Source organism: Triplophysa dalaica, chromosome 5 (assembly GCF_015846415.1).
Source record: "Triplophysa dalaica isolate WHDGS20190420 chromosome 5, ASM1584641v1, whole genome shotgun sequence".
Taxonomy (NCBI): domain Eukaryota; kingdom Metazoa; phylum Chordata; class Actinopteri; order Cypriniformes; family Nemacheilidae; genus Triplophysa; species Triplophysa dalaica.
Window position 1 is genome coordinate 4,795,391 of NC_079546.1, and position 19,778 is coordinate 4,815,168.

Here is a 19,778-nt window from a genome sequence, read left to right on the forward strand (position 1 = left end):
TATGGCGAAACCCTATTTTTGGCTCACAGCCTAAGAAACTGATTGTTTATTGGATGCAGCGTCACATTCCAAGTATGTGAGGCTTTTCACAGGTCAGGTCCAGCTTGGATCAAAGTATCTTTCATTTGCCCAAAAGATATTTTAGGAACAAAGTAGCTAAATAACTAACAGATGGGTGATTAAACGCATTCAGGGTTCTTACAGTGTTTTATTAATAAAACACTAATGCATATTACTTTATATAAAGAAATGTGTATTTGAAAACTTGCCAGTTGTCTACCTGAATAACGAGTGAAATAATCAGATAGTTACTGCATGTAATAGTGATGCGGACACTTTGAAAAGCGTCAACAACATTCAGAAATACATCTGTTCTCCAAATGTTGCCAAAACACAGACACATACAAATAATCCACCCAGGGCCACCCTGAAATTATAGAGGAAATATTTATTTAGACAACCACATGCATGCCAGAAACACCAATTTTACATAACTGACAGCTCCCTTCTGCTCCCTCCCCTTCTTGCGCCAACCAGCCCCAAATCAACTCCATCTGGAGCAGGGAGTGGATGGGAGCGCCATCTGGTGGATAAAACTCAGTATTGGATTTAAATGTAAATTTTGTCGAACAATGGGGGAAACCGTATGTGAAAACTACAATACTACATTAACGAGACAGGTTATGTTAGATGGAGGGATCTTTGCGAATAGCAAAAATCTCACATCTCATACATCTCGCATGGCACGTGAAGGACCCTTCACACAACATAATGGGAATAAAACATAAGATGGACAAATTCACATGCAGTGTGAAGACCTTACCCATACACTTTTAGTGAGATTCACAGCTAATTCTTGGAGATGATTTATTAAGTCTTGTTGGTTTTGCACAACGATTTACTGTTTTAACAAAAGATAAAGACCTGGCTATGGAGGAAAAGAAATGAAAGGCAAAAAGAAAAAACACAAACTCTAAGTATACTGCATCTGTTAAAGTTTAACAAGAATATTAGGGAAAAGAAAAAAACACTTGGTCCATCTAAGGGTATTGTGGCCTGTCAGTAACACGTTTACAACCGAATAGAAAAAATATCAAAAATAAATGCAACCCTTTGAACAATAAACAATAACCAGCAATAAATAATCACATAGAGTTCCGCTGTATATATGTACATATACTAGAGTTACTCTGCATTCAGCCTAACATAGACCGAGTTAGCAAATTAATGACGCGATTTGATGAAATAAGAGTAATAATAATTTAGAAATACACTACAGACATTATGGAACTATCTTAATAACATCCTTTAAAAAGATGCTGTGGTTTACGCAAGACATTCTTCCATTTTTAATGCAACCGACATTAAGAACTATCGCCTCGACTTGTGCGATCTGAAGATAGATCAACTACGTAACTGGCTTGGAAGAGCTTATTCATTCAACTCATGCACGTTGTATTTGCAACCTAACTTTGGGCAGAAAGGGTCACCAAAGTTGTTGACTTGTTAGTCAGTCAAGCCCACCTGATTATCTCAAACGTTATGAATGACACTAACATCAAAACTCTTCTGAGGATGAAAGCTTCGACAGGCGGTTACCGAGGCATGCCTAAAACCTTTCACCTTTCACCAGTCGTATCCATAATGTGTGGTTTTATATACAGTACAATGCTTGCTTCTATAGTGGCTATATTACAGTCCTTTACAAATGATGGTTCGCTCCGAAGCATCTCGTTCACATCCATATCCTGTCAACAAATACAGACAAGTACATTTGAGAAACAAACCCCCTCTGTTCGATACCAAAAAGCACATCGTATTCCATTGGCACCATCACATCTTGTCTCGGCGGTTTTGGCAAACGTCTCGGAAACGTCCTCGAAAAGGGCCTTGTGGATCGGCACGCGCTCGTATCCTATGAAGTTTGGACATTCACTAGTGAAAGAGGTCTTTGCTGTTATATCACAACAACAAGGTGAATGTGCTTTCCCGGCATGAACGTGATTCCAGTTAAATTCACTTTTATAATCTGTTCGCTAACGTATGAATGACTGATGCGGATGTCGTTGACTGTGTGTGCATGTGTATATTTAGGATCATGTCTGTCTGCTGTCAATCAACCAACGCGTCTCTCTCACACGCTGCGCGGTGGTCTCTGCTGTTCGTGGGTCCGACGATTGCGGCCCCTCTTGTTCTCCTGAAGCTGTTTCCATTTGGCTGTGTTTGGTGGACCTCTCTGGGGGGTCTGGCTACCTCTCTTCCCCTGGTTCTGTTGTGATCTTTGGCTCTCCGAAGCACTCGGGACCTTCTGCGTGCTCTGGGCGATCCCTCCGCTGTCGGGTTTGGTGGTCTGGCGCTCCGTGCTTACGGTACTTACTGGCATTTGACTCCGTTGTAGACCAGCTGACTTGGGCAGGACCTGAACGCTGGGATTGTTCGGCACCTTGGGCACGTTTTGGTTCCTCTGGCCATTATGATTCTGCACCGGGCTCTGTATGCTCTGAGCGGCGGTTTGGGGTGATTTATCAGCTTTCACGCCAGTGCCAGGTCCAGGGTTGTTTTTGGGCACTTTCTTTCCTTTCGGCTTTCTTTCTCGCTTCCAAACCCGCTCGCAGAACTCGTCCACGCTGTTGAGATCGGGATGCTCCAGGAGGCTCATGAAATCCCGGTACCACAGTTTGCGTTTGGGGGTGGGCTCTTTGTCGTTGGATGATGCTCGGAGAAGCATCTCACTCACGCGCTGAGAGGGGATGACCTGCAGGTTAATGCGACGCAGGGGCTGGATGAAGCCGTGCTCTACAGCGTGACAGTGGTAGACCCCCGAATCAGTTTGGGTTAGACTTCTGATCAACAAACCCTGGCCTGTAAGACTCATCCGCTCATCAAACATAATCTGAAACAGAGAGAAAGATAGAGAGAGAGTTAAACCCTATTTGGAAGTCACTAGTTCCCCAGAGGACTTGAGGTCAATTGGTAAATCACATACATACTTGAGGTTATAACCTCTTTTGATTTGGCAATATAAATCGTGACATATAATATTTCAGAGTGCATTTATATATTGAACCACTGACCTTTGGTAGGATTTTAATCACAGTAATTGAAATATAATGTAGAAAAGACGTCTATGAACACTGCTTTAAAGTGCAAACAGGTAAATTGTCTGTATGAATATAAATCTAAACTCTTTTTCTGTAACAATTATAAAACATTTGAATCTGAATAACAGGGGCCAGACCAGGAAATGACACACGAGGTCAAATGTGAGGTTATGGGATATACCAGAGCTCAGTTTGGAGGTTTTCTTACACAGAGGGAAGGCTGAAATGTGACCGTTATTAAATTAACAATGATGAACGTCTGGTGAAAGGCGTTACTTTTGCGCTATTTTGGTCTGATCGTATCTGAAAGAGAAACACAGCTGGTGTAAAGGAGCGTCTGTAGGTGGGTGGTAGGGGGTCATTATGTCATATCCTGTTCAGTAAAACACATAATGTGTTGGTAATAATATACCTCTTCACCTTTGATAAATAACTACATTTGACTAAATACGGATAATAAACGTAAATTGTCTAAATTTTGGATGTTACGTATTTTAAATATCACAATGGGGTTATGCAACTACTATATGAAGAATGTTTTGGTATGTAATCTCCCCAAGAAGAGCACATTTTGGTGTGTTTAACAGGTCAGAATCAGCAACGAGGGCTCAGCCACTGACATGTTCATAATGATGACTTCAATGTTAAATAAAAAAAATATTTTATGTTAACTATATTGAATAATTAAAAACATAAACATAATATATTAAATGCCATGTAAATGTATGTATAATATACTGCATTATTTTTCCAGTATATTCCCGTATATTTTTGGATATTATATTGCCTATTACAGACGCAATAACACTTCATTAAAATCAACTTGTAGCGCTAGACTGTTAAAACTTTCAGACTGCCAATATGAGGAAGCTTGTGCTCTAACGTGTGAAGAATCCGGAAAGCTCAAGTGGAACTGAGAAAAACATTTCACATATAATTACAGTGGCTATGACATGAGACCACATTGGTTTCTGGGTCTCTAAAATCTTATGTCTCAAAACATACTTCATTCAAAAACACGCTGTGCCAGACTATGTTATGTTATGCTATACATTCTCAAGTGTGCGCGTATGTGTGTACCTCAAGTTTATGTTTGTCGTTTGGTTTCTGGAGCTGCCAGTAGATTAACGCTCTCTGAGATTTTGGGCTGCATTCCAGAAACATACTGCTGTTCTCTACGCCATACACGCTTCTCTCCTCCACGCTGCTGAAACCCTCCAGATCATCTAACACACACACACACAGGCACATGTTGATAATGTTCAGTACTCATTCAACTATAGCAAGTGTATATTCATATATGTATATTACCATTGTGTTGTAAATCTGAGCACTGAGAAAGAGGATCTCCATTTCGGATGTCCTGGCGTCTCGTTCTCCTGTGGGGCAAAGAGTGGATTGGTTATATGTGCATGCTGTTTTGTAAATCTTATGATATACATTTACACATACACCAGACGCTTAAGACCGAAGCAAGGTATATGACGGATTCATTTGAACCTATGACCCTAGTGTTGCAATGATCTACCATTTGAGCTAATTCTGTAACACTACCTTATCAAAACCACTAGGGGGCGCTGTTGCTTCAATCACCGGACATACCATTGCTATTCCAGTCCTGGAGGGCCAGTGTTTAACTCTAATCAACCCAAATCAAACACACCTGAACCAGCTGATCAAGGTCTTCCGCATTACTTGAAAACTACAGACAGGTGTGTTTGATTTCGAGTCTGAACGAACCTCTTAAGGACAGCGGCCCTCCAGGACCAGAGTTCAGCAGCCCTGCCTTATGGACTTAAAGGTTATAAAGGTTATGCGTGTCATTTTTTTGACGGCAAAATACGTTTGCTTAACGTCAGTTTAACATACGGAGACAACTATACAAGTAAACCATTCACATAAGTGGATTTTCTGGAATTATTTTTCTCAAAATCCTGACATCTCAAGGGCGTGAGTTTGAAAACCGTGTGTCCAAATGATTGAAGACAGCTGAACGTTTTTACCTTATTTTTTTGCAAATCCGTTTCATGTCCCCAGAGGCGTAAAAATCACACACACTACACTCTTAAGAATGTCGGGGTACACTTGATATGTAACGGTGCCCCAGTTGGCGTTCAGAAATATGACTCAATGGGAAATATTCCATGAAGGCCGATATGGAATTCCATGCCTCAAAAGCATTCAATATCTCTTAATAACAGCCCTGCCAAGGCCAGCACTCGTATCCTTTCACAAATGTACTCAAAAGCTTAACAGATTGTGTTGAACTGAAAAACACTCCCAATCTGCTGTGAAGGTTGTCTGATGTCGAAAACGTTTCCCTGCAGTAGGTCTCGGGCAATAAATTTGAAAACCTGAGATTCTGTGTAAAACACCTTGTATTGTCATTTCCCATAATCCTCCACTTTTCCTGTTTTTTTGTTAATATTTTAGTGTTTCTTTGCACATCATTCATTATGTGGTTCGTTGGGTCTTCTCTTGTTTGCCTAAGGCACACACACGCATTCCTCGACTCTGGCCTTCTAGGCACGTGCGGTAGGTGCGGGTGAGACGTCTGCTTTGCATTTCAGGCACAGTGAAAATATTTGGAGTTGACCATCGTAGAGTCGTGGACTTGGAGGGCGTGTCAGGCTGCGGTTGAGCGGACACCGAGACCCACTTCTTACTTTGTGAAGGTGTAGCTGGCACAGTTTAATAACTAAAACAATGTGTGCTTTGTGTGAATGTGCACCAAATGTTTGCCATAATTTATGTAAAAATATAAGTTGAAGTGATGCATTTAACATAAGAAGGATCGGTTAAGATGACTTTGACTCGGATGGAAGACCAATCAGAATGAAGCATTCCAGAGAGCCGTGTCATAGTATATTACATATAATGGTATATGCTTACCTCTTAGCAGTTGGAAAATATCTAGAGCATTCGGTCCCGTCCCATGCACAATACGGATCCCTCGCCAGACAGCACTCCGCACACGCTTTTCCATACACCTCACAACGGTGCAAAGGCATCTGGGAAATCCCTAATTCCGACCCCAGGTACAGCTGTTGCTGTTGACAGATAAACAATTATGTCAATAAGAACAAATGAGCAGCACACAATTTATTCTCAGCGAACAGCTTGTGTACGGTAATTTGATAATTTATATGTAATCGCCAGCAGACGTACTTGTTTGGTGGAAAGCTCCATGGCTGTAATAGGTGTTGGCTCCTAGAACGGAAAACAGAGTTTAATCTTGATGGAAGATCCAGGGATGTAAGTTTAATGACATGCTACATCCATACAGATTTATGAGGGAGCAACTGAATGTACTTGAAGGGGCAAATTATAAGGATTTTGATTCTTATAGCAAGTGGAAAGGCAAAGCTACCCTGAACACAGTCATCTCCTCCAGCACGACTTCCTCCAGATCGTGCCAGCTTTCCCTGGGAATGGTCACCACCTTCAGCACAGTTCCTAAATCTGATTCAGAAACATATTTTCAGGATGAATACATGCAATCTATCTTCATCTCTTCAATTGGAAGGGCAGAGTTAATCCAAAAAATACAAGTCTGACAATATTTTCCCACGCATACGGTATTTTTTTCCATGGAGCAGAAACTAAAAGATTATTTATAATCTTGTATAAGAGAATGTAATGTCAGAACTAAAATTGTTGGGTTAATGTTTAATTGTTTTTTATTTCGCTTGTATTGGTAGGTTGTACTTGCCTGTGCCGATGAACATGACATCATACTGGCCGTCCTCCGCTTCCACGCGGTCCACCACCAGCTGACTGAACTGGTACTCGACGTTGGTGCGGACAACGATGGGCTTCCCTCCCATCGACTGCACAGGGTTGTACATGGCTGGGTGCAGGCGTGCAAATGTGATGACATCGTCCGGTAGGTCTTTGGTGGAGTCGAAGCCTCCGAATGTTTTGCTTGGACACTGGAAGAGAAGAGGGGGGTTTAAGTGATGCAGAAGTTAACGTTTTAGCCTGGCAGTCCTGTTATTTTATTGTGGTAATAAATTATGACAAATTAAGATTTTGTGGTCATTAAAATAATATTAAATACATACATATTTTAAGAGTGCAACACTATAAAATTATAAAATAGATGAACCATGTTTTTGAAAAAAGAAATGCACAGCTTTAATGCAGATTTATGTCTATCTACCATGTTGTTTAGACCACTGGACTATTACTCACCAGAAAATAACTGTTATAATAAATGACTATTACATATATAATGTGTTGTGTCATTTATAATAATAATTCAACAGTGTAAAAATAACATACCTCACTGCTTATTGCTTTGTTTTACTGTGCACAGATATAAAGCTGTAGTTTGTCAGAAAAATTCACAGTTTTTTTTTAATGCCAAATATATTTGCCGGTACTCACTGTGCCAGGACGGGGGTATGGCACTCGGCCCTGGAAGGGAACCCACTGGTAGTTTGGCCCATCCCTGTGGGCATATGGACCCAGAAATACCCTTCGGATGTCTGCCATACTATACATGCATATAGCGGATCCACGGAAGATATTACTGAAAGAAGAGATGGAAAATTTGAGTATTTTCCTTGATGAAATACATACAATTTTATACACTACATGACACGTTTTTAATAAAACATGCAAGTGAATAAAAAATATAGAAGTGTTTCAAGTCAATATAAAAACTCATTTTACATAACATCTGATGATTTGCAAATAGTATAATGAGGGGGAAAATGACGGGATGGCCTAAATTAGATTTTTAGTTTGTGACAGGATAATGAAAAAGCGGGAATGATGTGGCAGAATGGAGCCAGGTGGTTAAAAGGGAGGTGTCGAAAAATATGTGAGCTTGATGAGATCAGTTACAACATTTCCATCCATCCATCCATCCATCCATCCATTTTCTACCGCTTATCCGAACTACCTCGGGTCACGGGGAGCCTGTGCCTATCTCAGGAGTCATCGGGCATCAAGGCAGGATACACCCTGGATGGAGTGCCAACCCATCGCAGGGCACACACACTCACTCATTCACTCACACACTCACACCCTACGGACAATTTTTCCAGAGATGCCAATCAACCTACCATGCATGTCTTTGGACCAGGGGAGGAAACCGGAGTACCCGGAGGAAACCCCCGAGGCACGGGGAGAACATGCAAACTCCACACACACAAGTCGGAATCGAACCCCCAACCCTGGAGGTGTGAGGCGAATGTGCTAACCACTACGCCACCGTGCCCCCAAACATTTCCATCAAACCCCCATATTTTGGTTTGACACACAAACACAATAAGACAAGAAATTAATTTCATGTCAAAATTCATGTGCATTTGCTGATGTAAAACATTTGCATATGTATATCTTTCCGTGTCCAAGCATTTATTCTCTCTGAAACAGCCACAGGGCCAAACCCACTGCGGTGATCACCCCAAAGCATTTGTAAAATGTTAATTAGTAAGAAAATCAATTAACCACAGGGCACATGAATCCACTAATTCTCCATTACTCAGTCAGAGACTCACACACATGCCCAAACATGTGCTTACACACTCCAATACACACGCAGACTCCGAAACAGCGAGAGATAAAATAAAGATCCATCACTGCAGTGTTCAGGGCTCATTAAATGGCAATATTAAAAGCAAGTCCCAGAATGCACTTCTATTCATCTCTGAAACAGGGCACTTAGAAAACCAATTAAAGCCGTCTAATTCTTTAAAGCCCGTAATTGAATTTTCGAGTGTTGTGTTCTCTGCATGCATTAGGAAATCAGTGAGGTGGGAACAGACGAACGGGACAGGCTGGGTCCGCTTGTTGTGCCCCTCTCGGTTTATGACAGTGATTAATCGGGATGTGTTTGTCCTCTTTCACATCTCGTGTTTACAAGCGCACACATCTCCGAACACGCACACGGAGAGCTCATCCATCATTTTAAAAGTCCTTTTTGAATATCGTTTATCTGCTTTTGTTACTTCCACAGCCCCGCCCCTCCAGAAGGCCAAGCGAGAGGGTGTCTGGTTGGGGAGTGGGGTTCGAGTTACCACCTTAATCATATTTCCCCTAAGCCGAAGCTGAACGCTGAAGAAGGTAGAAGTGAGTAAAAAAGCAGGATGAGAAAGGAATTCCCATCCTGAGCATAGCGACGTAAATCGTCGATATGAGTCTAACCAGATTACTGGACTGCAAAGCCTCTTAAAAGGCCAAACATGTCACACATCCTAAAAATCACTTCACTTATAGGAGAAAAGACGGCAGACATGGAAGGAGTAAACAAACACGCAAAAGGAAAGGAAGGCACACACACACACAAAAGAAAGGAAGTAACCAACAAAACAAAGGAAGGAAGACAGGAAAGAATGGAAGAAACCGACAAAAAGGGAAGGAAGTACAGGAAGGAAAGAACAAACTAAGTAAGAAATTTGTCAATATACTGAGCACTACCTGGATGTAGTAAACAGAGCGTAGATGACAGGATTCTTTGGGTCTTTAGCACTCATTAGAAAGACGTCCTCTGCAAAACATACATTCTAACATAAAAATGTGCATTTTAAGCGTTTCATTATACGTGCATTCGATTTTAGATATTACAGAACACTTAAAACCACACAGTACTTACGCAGCTCATCAAAATGTGTGTCAATGCCGTTGAGTCCCGGCACAGAGCAGGTGAGCTTAGCTTTCAAGAAAGTCGTCCATTTGTTCACGAGACTCCTGTGTCCACCCATATCATTCTGAAGAAAACCCAAACAGTCAGAAAGAGATTTAGATTCAGATTCTCAATATGATGCAGAAACTATTTCACCCAAACATTCTGTCATCATTTACTCATCCTCTTGTCATTTCAAACCTGTATGACTTTCTGTCTTCTGCAGAACACAAAAGATATTGTGGTAACCCATGGACACAAAACCAGTGCAAGTCAATGGGTCCTGCAGTGGTTCTCCTACCAACGTTTTTCAAAATATCTTTGTTGGTTCTGCGGAACGATCAGGCGGAAATGATGACACAATATTACATTTTTGGTGAACTATCACTTTAAAATCTAAAGAACACGTATGTGATGATTTTGAGTGTGTCGTATGTTTCTGTGTGTGATGTTACCTTACACAGTTGTCCTATCCTGGAGATGGTAGCTTTGCCTGTGTGTTCACCATCCATGGCGTTTTCTTTGAAGAACAGGAAGATCTTATCATCTTCAGGATTATCGCTCTCGGGGATCAGGTGTATTCCAACAAACCTTGGGTCTGGAACACACACACATAGACTCAGAGCCCTGTTCAACCGCTCTGTCCTTTGAGGACAGCACTAAACAGAATACCAAAGAAATGTAGCCATACAAATTCACCCCGGAGCATCTTTGGAAGTTAAAACACATCAAAGGCTTGAATTAACCCATCATAGCTTTTCGAAACGAGCCAGGACCTCTGTATTGGCAGTTTAGGGGACCATTGTTATCCATCCGTGACTGCTTTCTCCCCGAAACGTTACTCGTCTCCCACCCACGCGGGCGGCACACGCGCGCAGCTACATGCGGTGCTACGTTACAGCGCAACTGACCCGACAGGATGTGAGGCCTAAACAGCGGAACGAACAGGCGGAACAGACATTTCCCGCTGGATGACTCCGTTTGAGACTATAGAGACTGATAAAGTTCCACCCAGACGGGGTTTGAGTCATTCAATACACTTGGTTCTGAAAGATCGCTTCATTCGGAGAAGCTTACCGATGAGATAGCTGAACATTTGTTTTGTAGAAGCTAAGCTTCTTTGAGGGGCTCACAAAATAACCATCAACGGCCATCCACCGCACTGTTTGAAGATACACAGAGGCCCGTGTGTCTATTGATAAGAGTTTCGCTAGAATATCCATGTGACTAATCCTCTGAATGACACTGTCTCTTTTGTGCCAGAAGAAGAGAGAGACATTCATAAAGGCAAAATGGAAGTAACGTCCAGTGTATCCCTGGCAACAGACGGCAAGGATTAAGGTGAGATGAACGTTTTCAAAAGCACCTTTCCTCATGAATACACGGGGGGTATTGACGGCGCGGGCGCTGACCCTGGGCATGAGGACTGAAACGAGAGCCGTTCGCGGGAACAGCTGAGACGGGATTAACTTCATGGGAAAACACCCAATGCTTCTTCGAGCTTTATATTGACCTTTTGTGTTCCATAAGTCCACAAAAATGCGGCCGGTATGTCAGAGGAAACACTCAACACCACAGTTGGGCTAATCTCTACTGCAGACATTCACAAAGAGGCCTTTTCCCACTCTCACACAAGTACGCATACACACATTCATGTGCACAGACATACACTTGTGATGGGAAATCCATGCATTTATATTTATTCAACACTTTTCTTGAACAATACTTTCTTAGACGTGTAAGAAATGGGTGCGATTTCTTTAGGAAGAATGCATCAGTATGCATCTATACTTCTCTATTTACCATTTAGCCATCTGGAGTCATGCTGCTCGGTCCTGATTGGATGATGTGATCCGAGCGTGCGGAAGATGGCAAAATCTCGACCCATAAAATCCGCTGATGTTCCAGAGTAGAGCTCACCATCTGTTAAGTGCATGAGAATGTCAGTCACCCGATCTCAAATTGGAACAGTCGACATCAATCAAACAAGATAAAACCAAAACAAAACTGACCAATCAGGAGGGAGGATGACAGCATCTTCTGATCATAGGGACTTTTCCCACGTCCGTTCTCAAAGTGGTTGACATCCAGTCTGAAGATATTGTCCTGAGAAAATGAATAACAAATTAAACATTCACAAGTCCTTTAGTGAAACAAGAGTTAAAACTAAGCAGACAGTGTGTGCGACCAACTGGCACATCTCCCCAATGGTAAACTAAGAGTGTGATTAACCATGAGGATCAAACGTAAAAAACTGCACTGACATTTTTTCATCACAGAAAGGCCATCTCATTTCCCCCAGTTCACGCATTTCTAAATAACACACTCGATGCTTTCCTACGTGCTCATTTTCTACTTCACTGGTTTAATATTGTTAACAGAGCAAACGTTAGCAGAACATCAACCACCATCAACTTTCTTTTCATTGCTTTAAATGCTTTTGTGGACATTGCCTTTGAGATGTGTGTGTGCGTGTTTGAAAATATGCTTTAGTCAAACTGGACTGTATGTGAATGTATGTGTGCTGAATGTGAGATTTTTATAAGTAGTATATCAAAGATCAATTTAACAATAAAAATAATGTCAGGTTTTGTGTTGGTCAGTGGTAAGGCGGTCACAATGGCGGATTTTCATTACGTGGTTATTGTGGCCAAAAGAATTAACAACAATATCCATCACGTTTTAAAAAAAAAAAAAAGGCGACAAAATAAAATACATCATTAATTTAGCTCATTTTGTGTGGGTTTTTTAGTCAATGAATCACAATAAAATATAAGTACAGGGATTGGAGAGTTTGTACCCATTGTGACTCATAAGGCATCATTTTAAATGAGTGCTGGAATTTACTATATTATCATATTTGTAACCATCACGAAATCAATAATCATGTTTTCTGTTTATGACTATCGTCTACATAGGTATAATACCTAAAATAAACTCTTTACATCTACATTAAATAAAGGCACAACATAAACTTGTTTTTAAGTAATGTATTTTATTGTGTAGCGAGCTGTATTTTTTTATGTACTATTATGTTATCAAATCAATTCAAATACAGTTTGATTGATATGACTTGGAATGCACAATAAGAAAAAAACATGTCATCTGTTTTTGCAAATTAACTCCGTCTAAACAAATGTGTTTGTGTGTGTTTATACCTCTGCCCCGTTTGCCCATCTCCAGGTAAGCACAGATAGGATGAAAAGCTCCAGTGCCACACACGTAAATATGCGTCTGGTTATAAGGCTGCAGTACGCGCACATAGTTTGAGCAATCTTTCTGAAAAATCAAAACACAAAACATCCTCAGTCAACCAGATAAAATATACTAAACATGGGATTTTATATTTGATTGACATTCAAGTCCGTTTGTAATGTGAATGGCACAGAAAAACTATTTCTGTTTATGAAAGACTAAAAGTCTCTGTTTAACTCATCTAATGCTATATACAACCTTCTGATGTGAGAATAGTTATAAGGAAAGTACATCTACTATAGACTGACCTTAGAACTGTAATGAAAAAGTAAACAAGACATTTAGATGCTCTGTTACTATAATATGGAAGCTCTAGGCATCATTAAAACCCCTTTGAGCTCCTGCAGGATAAATGATTATAACTCCACCGGTTTTATCCATCTTAATATCCTGTCAGACAACTCTTATTAGTATAGAAAGCATGTGTGTGTGTGTGTGTCTGGTTTCGATGATAGGTAAATGTATAGCACATGTGTCGGGCCCCGCAGCCTTCTTAGCGAGTTGGCGAGAGCCGATGAGTGAATTGCTTAATGTGAATGAATGCTCTTCAACTTCCTTTCATGATACGTGAGGGCCGGCTTCAGCAATAATAAACCTACACCGGCAATTACAAACACACACTCGCACACAATGGCGCATTCACGTGTACCTGCGCGCACACGCACGCACCTTTCCATAGCCATTGAGAAAATAAAGCGGGTCCATCTGTGTAAACACTGATGGTTTGGGCGGACGTGTGCTGTCCGCATGGGAGGTAATGCGAGTTGTCATTTAAGAGAACACAGGAAAGGGTGTTGCCATCTCGATGTGTGTTTTAACCACACACGCTTTTTGCTGCATGTGTGTGTGTGGAGAATAGATAAAAACAAGCCTGTTTCCCTAGATTACGTTTAGTTTGGTCCGGTTCGTACAGATCTTTACAAAATAGATAAATGTTTGCGGCGCACTCAGCATCAACAGATCTTGGCTTAACATTTAGTTTCTAGTAAATCTCATGAAACAAAGAAATGAATTAATTATGGTTACTTCTGTTTGCCATAAAAGCAGGACAGAACATCCAAAATAAAGTTGTGGGACACGATGTGTAAAATCCGCCATTCAATAAAAGCAAAACTCTGACTCTCTAAATTAAAATCAAATATCTTAAAGACCTAAACACATGTGTGTGACCCATTTTGGCCAAGCAACACAAAAGCACTTAAGTGTGTCAGCGTAATGGTTTTTCCAAGCTAAAGGCAACGTATGTATTCCTAACATAATCAGTCCACATGTGCTATAAAACTTCATCTCTCCGTGAACTGAGCGACATGTTTGTAATTTCCCACGACTGTTATTGTTTTAAAGGCCCTGTGCTTGCTTGGCAAGAGCCAAGTGCAGCGTTCACGTGAGAGAGAGGTGGCTGAACTGGCACTGTTTGCCGTTTACTATGTATACAAACCTCAAGTTGTAATAAGTGGGTGGCGTACAGTAATTACAGTGTAACTACTGTATAATTACACACATACAATGCCGCTGTTTTATCTTCATGGCCATAAAGGCGAAAAAAGAGCATACCCTATGTAAGTGTGAGCTATAAATAACACAGTATCATATGTAAGGTGTGAGGGGTTATGATTCAAAAGCCTATGTAATTATGTACATTATTAACAACAGAAGTATAAGTCGTGAAATGATAATAACAGTATAAACCTGCGTCAATTTACAAACATGAAACTGAAATGTAACTGCCATATGCTTGATGAAGGTATAGAGATTGTGTATAAATAATGCATAAAAGTGTACAAATGGTTTCTAGACACAGTAGCTTGTCATTTATTTTATAACAGTTCTCTGTGGTGTTATTGTATATGATATGCATTATAATTCCATTGGGTGTTGATTGTTAATATTTAAAACGGAGCATTAAATATATATTTGTCTAATATATAGTTATTTTTTTTTTCTTGTTTGCAATGATCATGTATAGCTACATGACTTTGGGGCCATTATGTCCATTATACCGCAATCTTGTCTTACAACAACATCTGTATGTTACTTAAACAAACATAAACAACATAAACGTTATGTGGCCCTAACTTAACTTCCAGTAGACCACCGCAAATAATCTTTAACTGATGAGTAGTTTTAATTAAATTCAATTAATATACTAATATTCAATTAATATTAATCAATATTATTTTAAACTAAACATATAATAATTATGGTTGTTATATTACAACCATACATAGGATTTTTTTTTTCAGGCCATGCGCCTGATGAAACTATCTATAACACACAAATCTCTTTATATAGTTTAAATAATTAAAAACATATGAAATAATACAAATAAATGTTTTTTTATCTTCTTGTAAAATAAAACTTTTCACAAAGCAAAAATTAAAAATGGCACACTTGTTGTGCAAAAAGACATGTATGTCAAAAGAGATATAAAAAACAGCTGCTTTAGTGGAACATGTTTTTTTTTGGCAGTTTTGGGTCCTCCATCTTCATAAAAACCCACACGTTACTGTAGGCATGTAATTTTGTTGCAGGAATCATGGTCATGTTGTCTAGAGGTATTCATGTCCAACAGCAGGTCAAATGTATTTAAATAAATCCTTAGCAGTGCCTTTCATAATTCTGTCCATTCTAAGACGTCCAAAACCTCTAAATTTCACATGAAACGCACCAAGAGTTCATACCAGCTGTCGTTCTGGGCTTGTTTTTGCTTCGCCCAGCCAAGCCAAATGCGAGAACGAAGAGATTTATAGTTGCGGAGGGGAAAACGTGTTGGTAATACCCTGATCAAGCATTCATGCTCACCCGCTAGCAGCTTTCAAGAACTCCAGAACAAACATTTTCACAGCATGCAAGAGCCTAAATCAGGACTGGGAGAGGTTGGTGTGTGCATGAAATGTCATACAAATAACACACTATGTGTACCTATGGCTGTTAGGGGTGATTCACATTTCGCATCTTTTGCGCTTTCAAGTTGATTATTATAAATGTAGACATTATTATAAATGTAGACAAGTGAAGCGGTCGGACGCACATGAGGTGCGCACATTTTTCTAGGCGCTGCTTCGAGATGCCTTGTTTTCTGTGCGGTTTTAGACGCGAAATGTGAATCGGGGTTTACTGTGCTTTTCAGCTTCATACTTTTAATGTGATTGTTTGCACTTAATTGCGATATATTCTGTATGGTGTCTGTATTTAACAGTGTGTGCCTCAGAGGTAGGTCTGGTGAATTATCTGTGATAATCCTGCTCCCCTTTCGCCCCCCATCTCAGCGGGAACCCAGCCGTGAAATTGCCATCAGATACACACACGCAACTCTCGCTCAAACACACATCTAACACAAACATGCACGCGCCCAGACATGCACACACATAGAGCGAGAGACTTCTGGGTTGATAAGTCAACTATTTCTCTCGCTCAGAAGGTCAAGGGTTGCATTCTAGGTATAAAAACTCTATATGAGGGCAATCTATAAACTATAAATATGTGCACCAGCAAAACTTAAATTACTAACCTTACATTATTAAAAGTTCAGTTTTTCAAGTTGTTAATGCTACATTGTTTGGATTTTAGATATAAAGAATTAGAGAATAAAAATATTTTGCAGAACTGTCAATTAGTAGAGAAACAAACCTGTGATATTACTCCGTAATTTGTATATAACAAATTGTTTACATTAGACCTACCATATGTTTGCACTTACAATTTAAGTTTTATTGATAAAGATATTTAACCTGGAACAACAATACACAATCTTGACAAGCACCACCAAATCCCTGCAGTATGTGTGTCCCCAGCAATGTCGCATGTCAAAATAACAATGATCTTTTTGACCCAAGTAACAACCAACCACTATGAGAGAGCCACACACTAAACATAAGCAAGTCATTTTAGGTGCATGTAGTGTTGGGATACAAAGAAGCAGTTTTCGGAAACTTACCCCTAAATCTTTTCCGGCCCATTTGCATTCATCACGTTTGGAAGGCGTGGCAGGCCAGGCGATCTATAAAACAGTGCAAGACAGAATGTGTGAGAATGTGCCGGGCGTACACATAGAACCGCACACGACTGACTATGACGCGCCGTGTGAAACCTGGCTGTAAAATAACCAACGACTGCTGCCTGTCGTCCTTCTGCTACCTCCATCTGTGACAAGGATGGTGAAAGAGGATAAAAACTACCATTCGCTTTATCACAGGAAAGGCTGTGAATCGATTACACATACTGTATATGCTGTACACGGGTGGCTGACATGAGATACTTCTGGGAAGTTCACGTCCCGTGGTGTGACACAATTATACGCCATCTAAAACTACATGCTTCAGGTTCAAAAGAACAGAGTAATTTATCAATAGTATATGTGGCTTTTATGACCTCATATGAATGAAGAAATAACATTGAATATATACAACCCGCTTCATCACCTTAAGTGACATCGACTAACAGTAAAACACATCGAGTTGTATGAACTACAGAAATTTTTTAAAGGAAACATTTTAAATACTACATCTGTGCAAGATTATAATAATATAAAGCTGATCTATTTTGATATGGTACAAAAAGACTTTAGCGGCATCTAGCTGTAAGGTTGGGAATTGCAACCAACGGCTCTCTCCACCCTTCCTCCCTCCCTTCCAAAGCACTATGATGGCTGACACAAGCTAAAATGTTGTCATGTTTTCGATTCTTAGAAGAATCGAAAACCTTCTCCGAAGGAGATTATGTATTTTACGAAACACGATCTGTAGAGGAGTTTATCTGAAGACATTGTTATGTATATTACATTGTGCAATTCAAGAATTTATTTACAGAAATGCACTGGTCCTTTAAGGAGAACACTTAATTTCTTTCCTCTATCTTACAAATTCATATAAACTTTAACCTTAAAACTTCGAGAACATGTTATGCCTCAACTTGCCAGATACAAATGTGTTTTTATTCTTTATTATCTTTCTCCATGATCAGCCAAGGTATTCTGTGAAGTAATTGGGTTAATTACGATAATTTGCCAAACCACTAGTTCCAGTTTCTTATCTTTAAATGATGCCATTGTTCAGTATGTGTGCGTGTATGTCATTTCGATAGCCATATTTAACCCTCCCGGGGCAAGCTGATAGAGTTATATGGCAAAGGGTCTGCAGCCCCTATAGGACAAAGACAGAATTATAGAGAGGAAAGCAAAGTAATAGAATCCAGAGAAAGAAAAGAGAGAATGATGAGATATGATCAGAGAATCAGAAACAGGCAGTCTGAGATCAAATAGAGAGATGGAAAGAAGAGGAAAAAAGAATGCAGATTTGGGTTGTGCAGAAAGTAAAAGTACGATGGAGATCTCACTTGACCCCTATAAAATCACTCCCTTATAACTCCAATTCAGACAATAAGCACAAGCAAAGTGCTCAAAACAAACAAAGATAAAGTGGTAGTCTCATACAAAAGCATGATGTTTTATATGAAGAAAATATAAAGCAAGTAAGTTTTATTTAAGCAATATCCATTTCTGGCTAAATTTTGTATTTTTTTTACAAAAACTGAAACCAAAGGACGAAGCATAATGTTTTGACAAGACAACAGCAACAAAAAATTAAAAGACTGGTAGTACCGCCTTCAAGTCATTACATAGAAAGGCAGATTGGTATAATCGTAATCTGAAAGTAAAATTGATCATTCCTAAAAAACTGCTAGTCAGTGAGACTCGTTGTCAAGACACAGTCTTAACTTGGCGGCTATGTTTATGCAACTGTCCCGTGTTGTGTATAAGTCACCTGCTTGAGATCTCTGTTAATGTTGACCAGGTCGAAAGAGAAGATGTGGTCCTCCGCTCCAACCATAATCTCCCTCTCTCCTCATCCAATAGGAACGTGTCATAACCTGAACTGTTTGCAAAGCCGGTGAAAGTCAGTAGATTTCCAGATTCTAGCATTTCTGAAAGACAGAAAAAGGCACATAAATCCACCAATCATAAAAGTTTTCTACTTATTGAACTTGTTTGCAGACATTCATTGACAATACTTTTACAGTATATGTACATATATATACAGACCACTAGCGAAGAGTTGGAATATGTGCAGTGAAGAATGTTGCAAAATATAATCACACTGTAGCAAATTATTTATTTGAGGTTAAGACATGGCGGGTAATCCTTAATAACACCTAATCACGCTGGTTTTCAAGTCCCTGTTGTTTTTTTCAGTCTGAATAAAGTCACCGCAGCACATTTTGGTAAATAAAAGGAGACGACCATTCAAAGTTAAGCTATGAGAAGGCAAACTCAAGAATCGCGTACTGTATCACAAACCAGATATCAATTTATAATAAAATGACCGTATCCCATACTGTACCTAGAGGCCACTAATTTACCACAAGTAAATCTGCAGTGTTGACAGTCTTCCTGATAAATACAGAATCTGCCAAACAGCGATAGATTACACTGTAAAAACATAATAGCCTGAGAAACAAAGACTGCCAGATCTGTCACCATCCCAGTAAGGAAACAAGTCTCACAACCATACGCAGAATACAGTACACGTGAAGATGAGATGAAGTGAGAATGATAAGAATGACTTTGGAAATGGCTTGCAGAAGCCACAGGCCAGAACATCTGCACATGGGAGAAGGTGGGGTCAACATTTCTGCAACGTTTCTGAAACACGCGTACGAGAGGTAATCGACAGTGACAGGCAGAGACTTCATTCTCTCTCTGGAGTCCAGATCAATCCATTCCTATAGTAGCCATCTGCGTTCCTCTCCGCTAAGATTCAGGACATCTGTGCACTTGTGTGAGCGAGAGA

At 40.0% G+C, this 19,778-nt stretch overlaps 1 protein-coding gene across 1 annotated transcript; it reads right to left on the minus strand.

Moving 5' to 3' along the window:
• Window positions 1-428: 428 nt before the first annotated feature.
• LOC130420893 (semaphorin-3aa-like) lies at window positions 429-18,910 on the minus strand. The gene is given in 17 exon segments (XM_056748423.1): window positions 429-2,893; window positions 4,182-4,327; window positions 4,413-4,480; window positions 5,994-6,151; window positions 6,270-6,311; window positions 6,472-6,563; window positions 6,814-7,033; window positions 7,491-7,635; window positions 9,531-9,600; window positions 9,706-9,820; window positions 10,191-10,333; window positions 11,539-11,658; window positions 11,748-11,846; window positions 12,900-13,014; window positions 16,928-16,990; window positions 18,753-18,817; window positions 18,820-18,910. Coding segments are annotated over 17 exon segments (2,511 nt in total). The 3' UTR covers window positions 429-2,134.
• Between the last annotated feature and the right edge of the window lie 868 nt (window positions 18,911-19,778).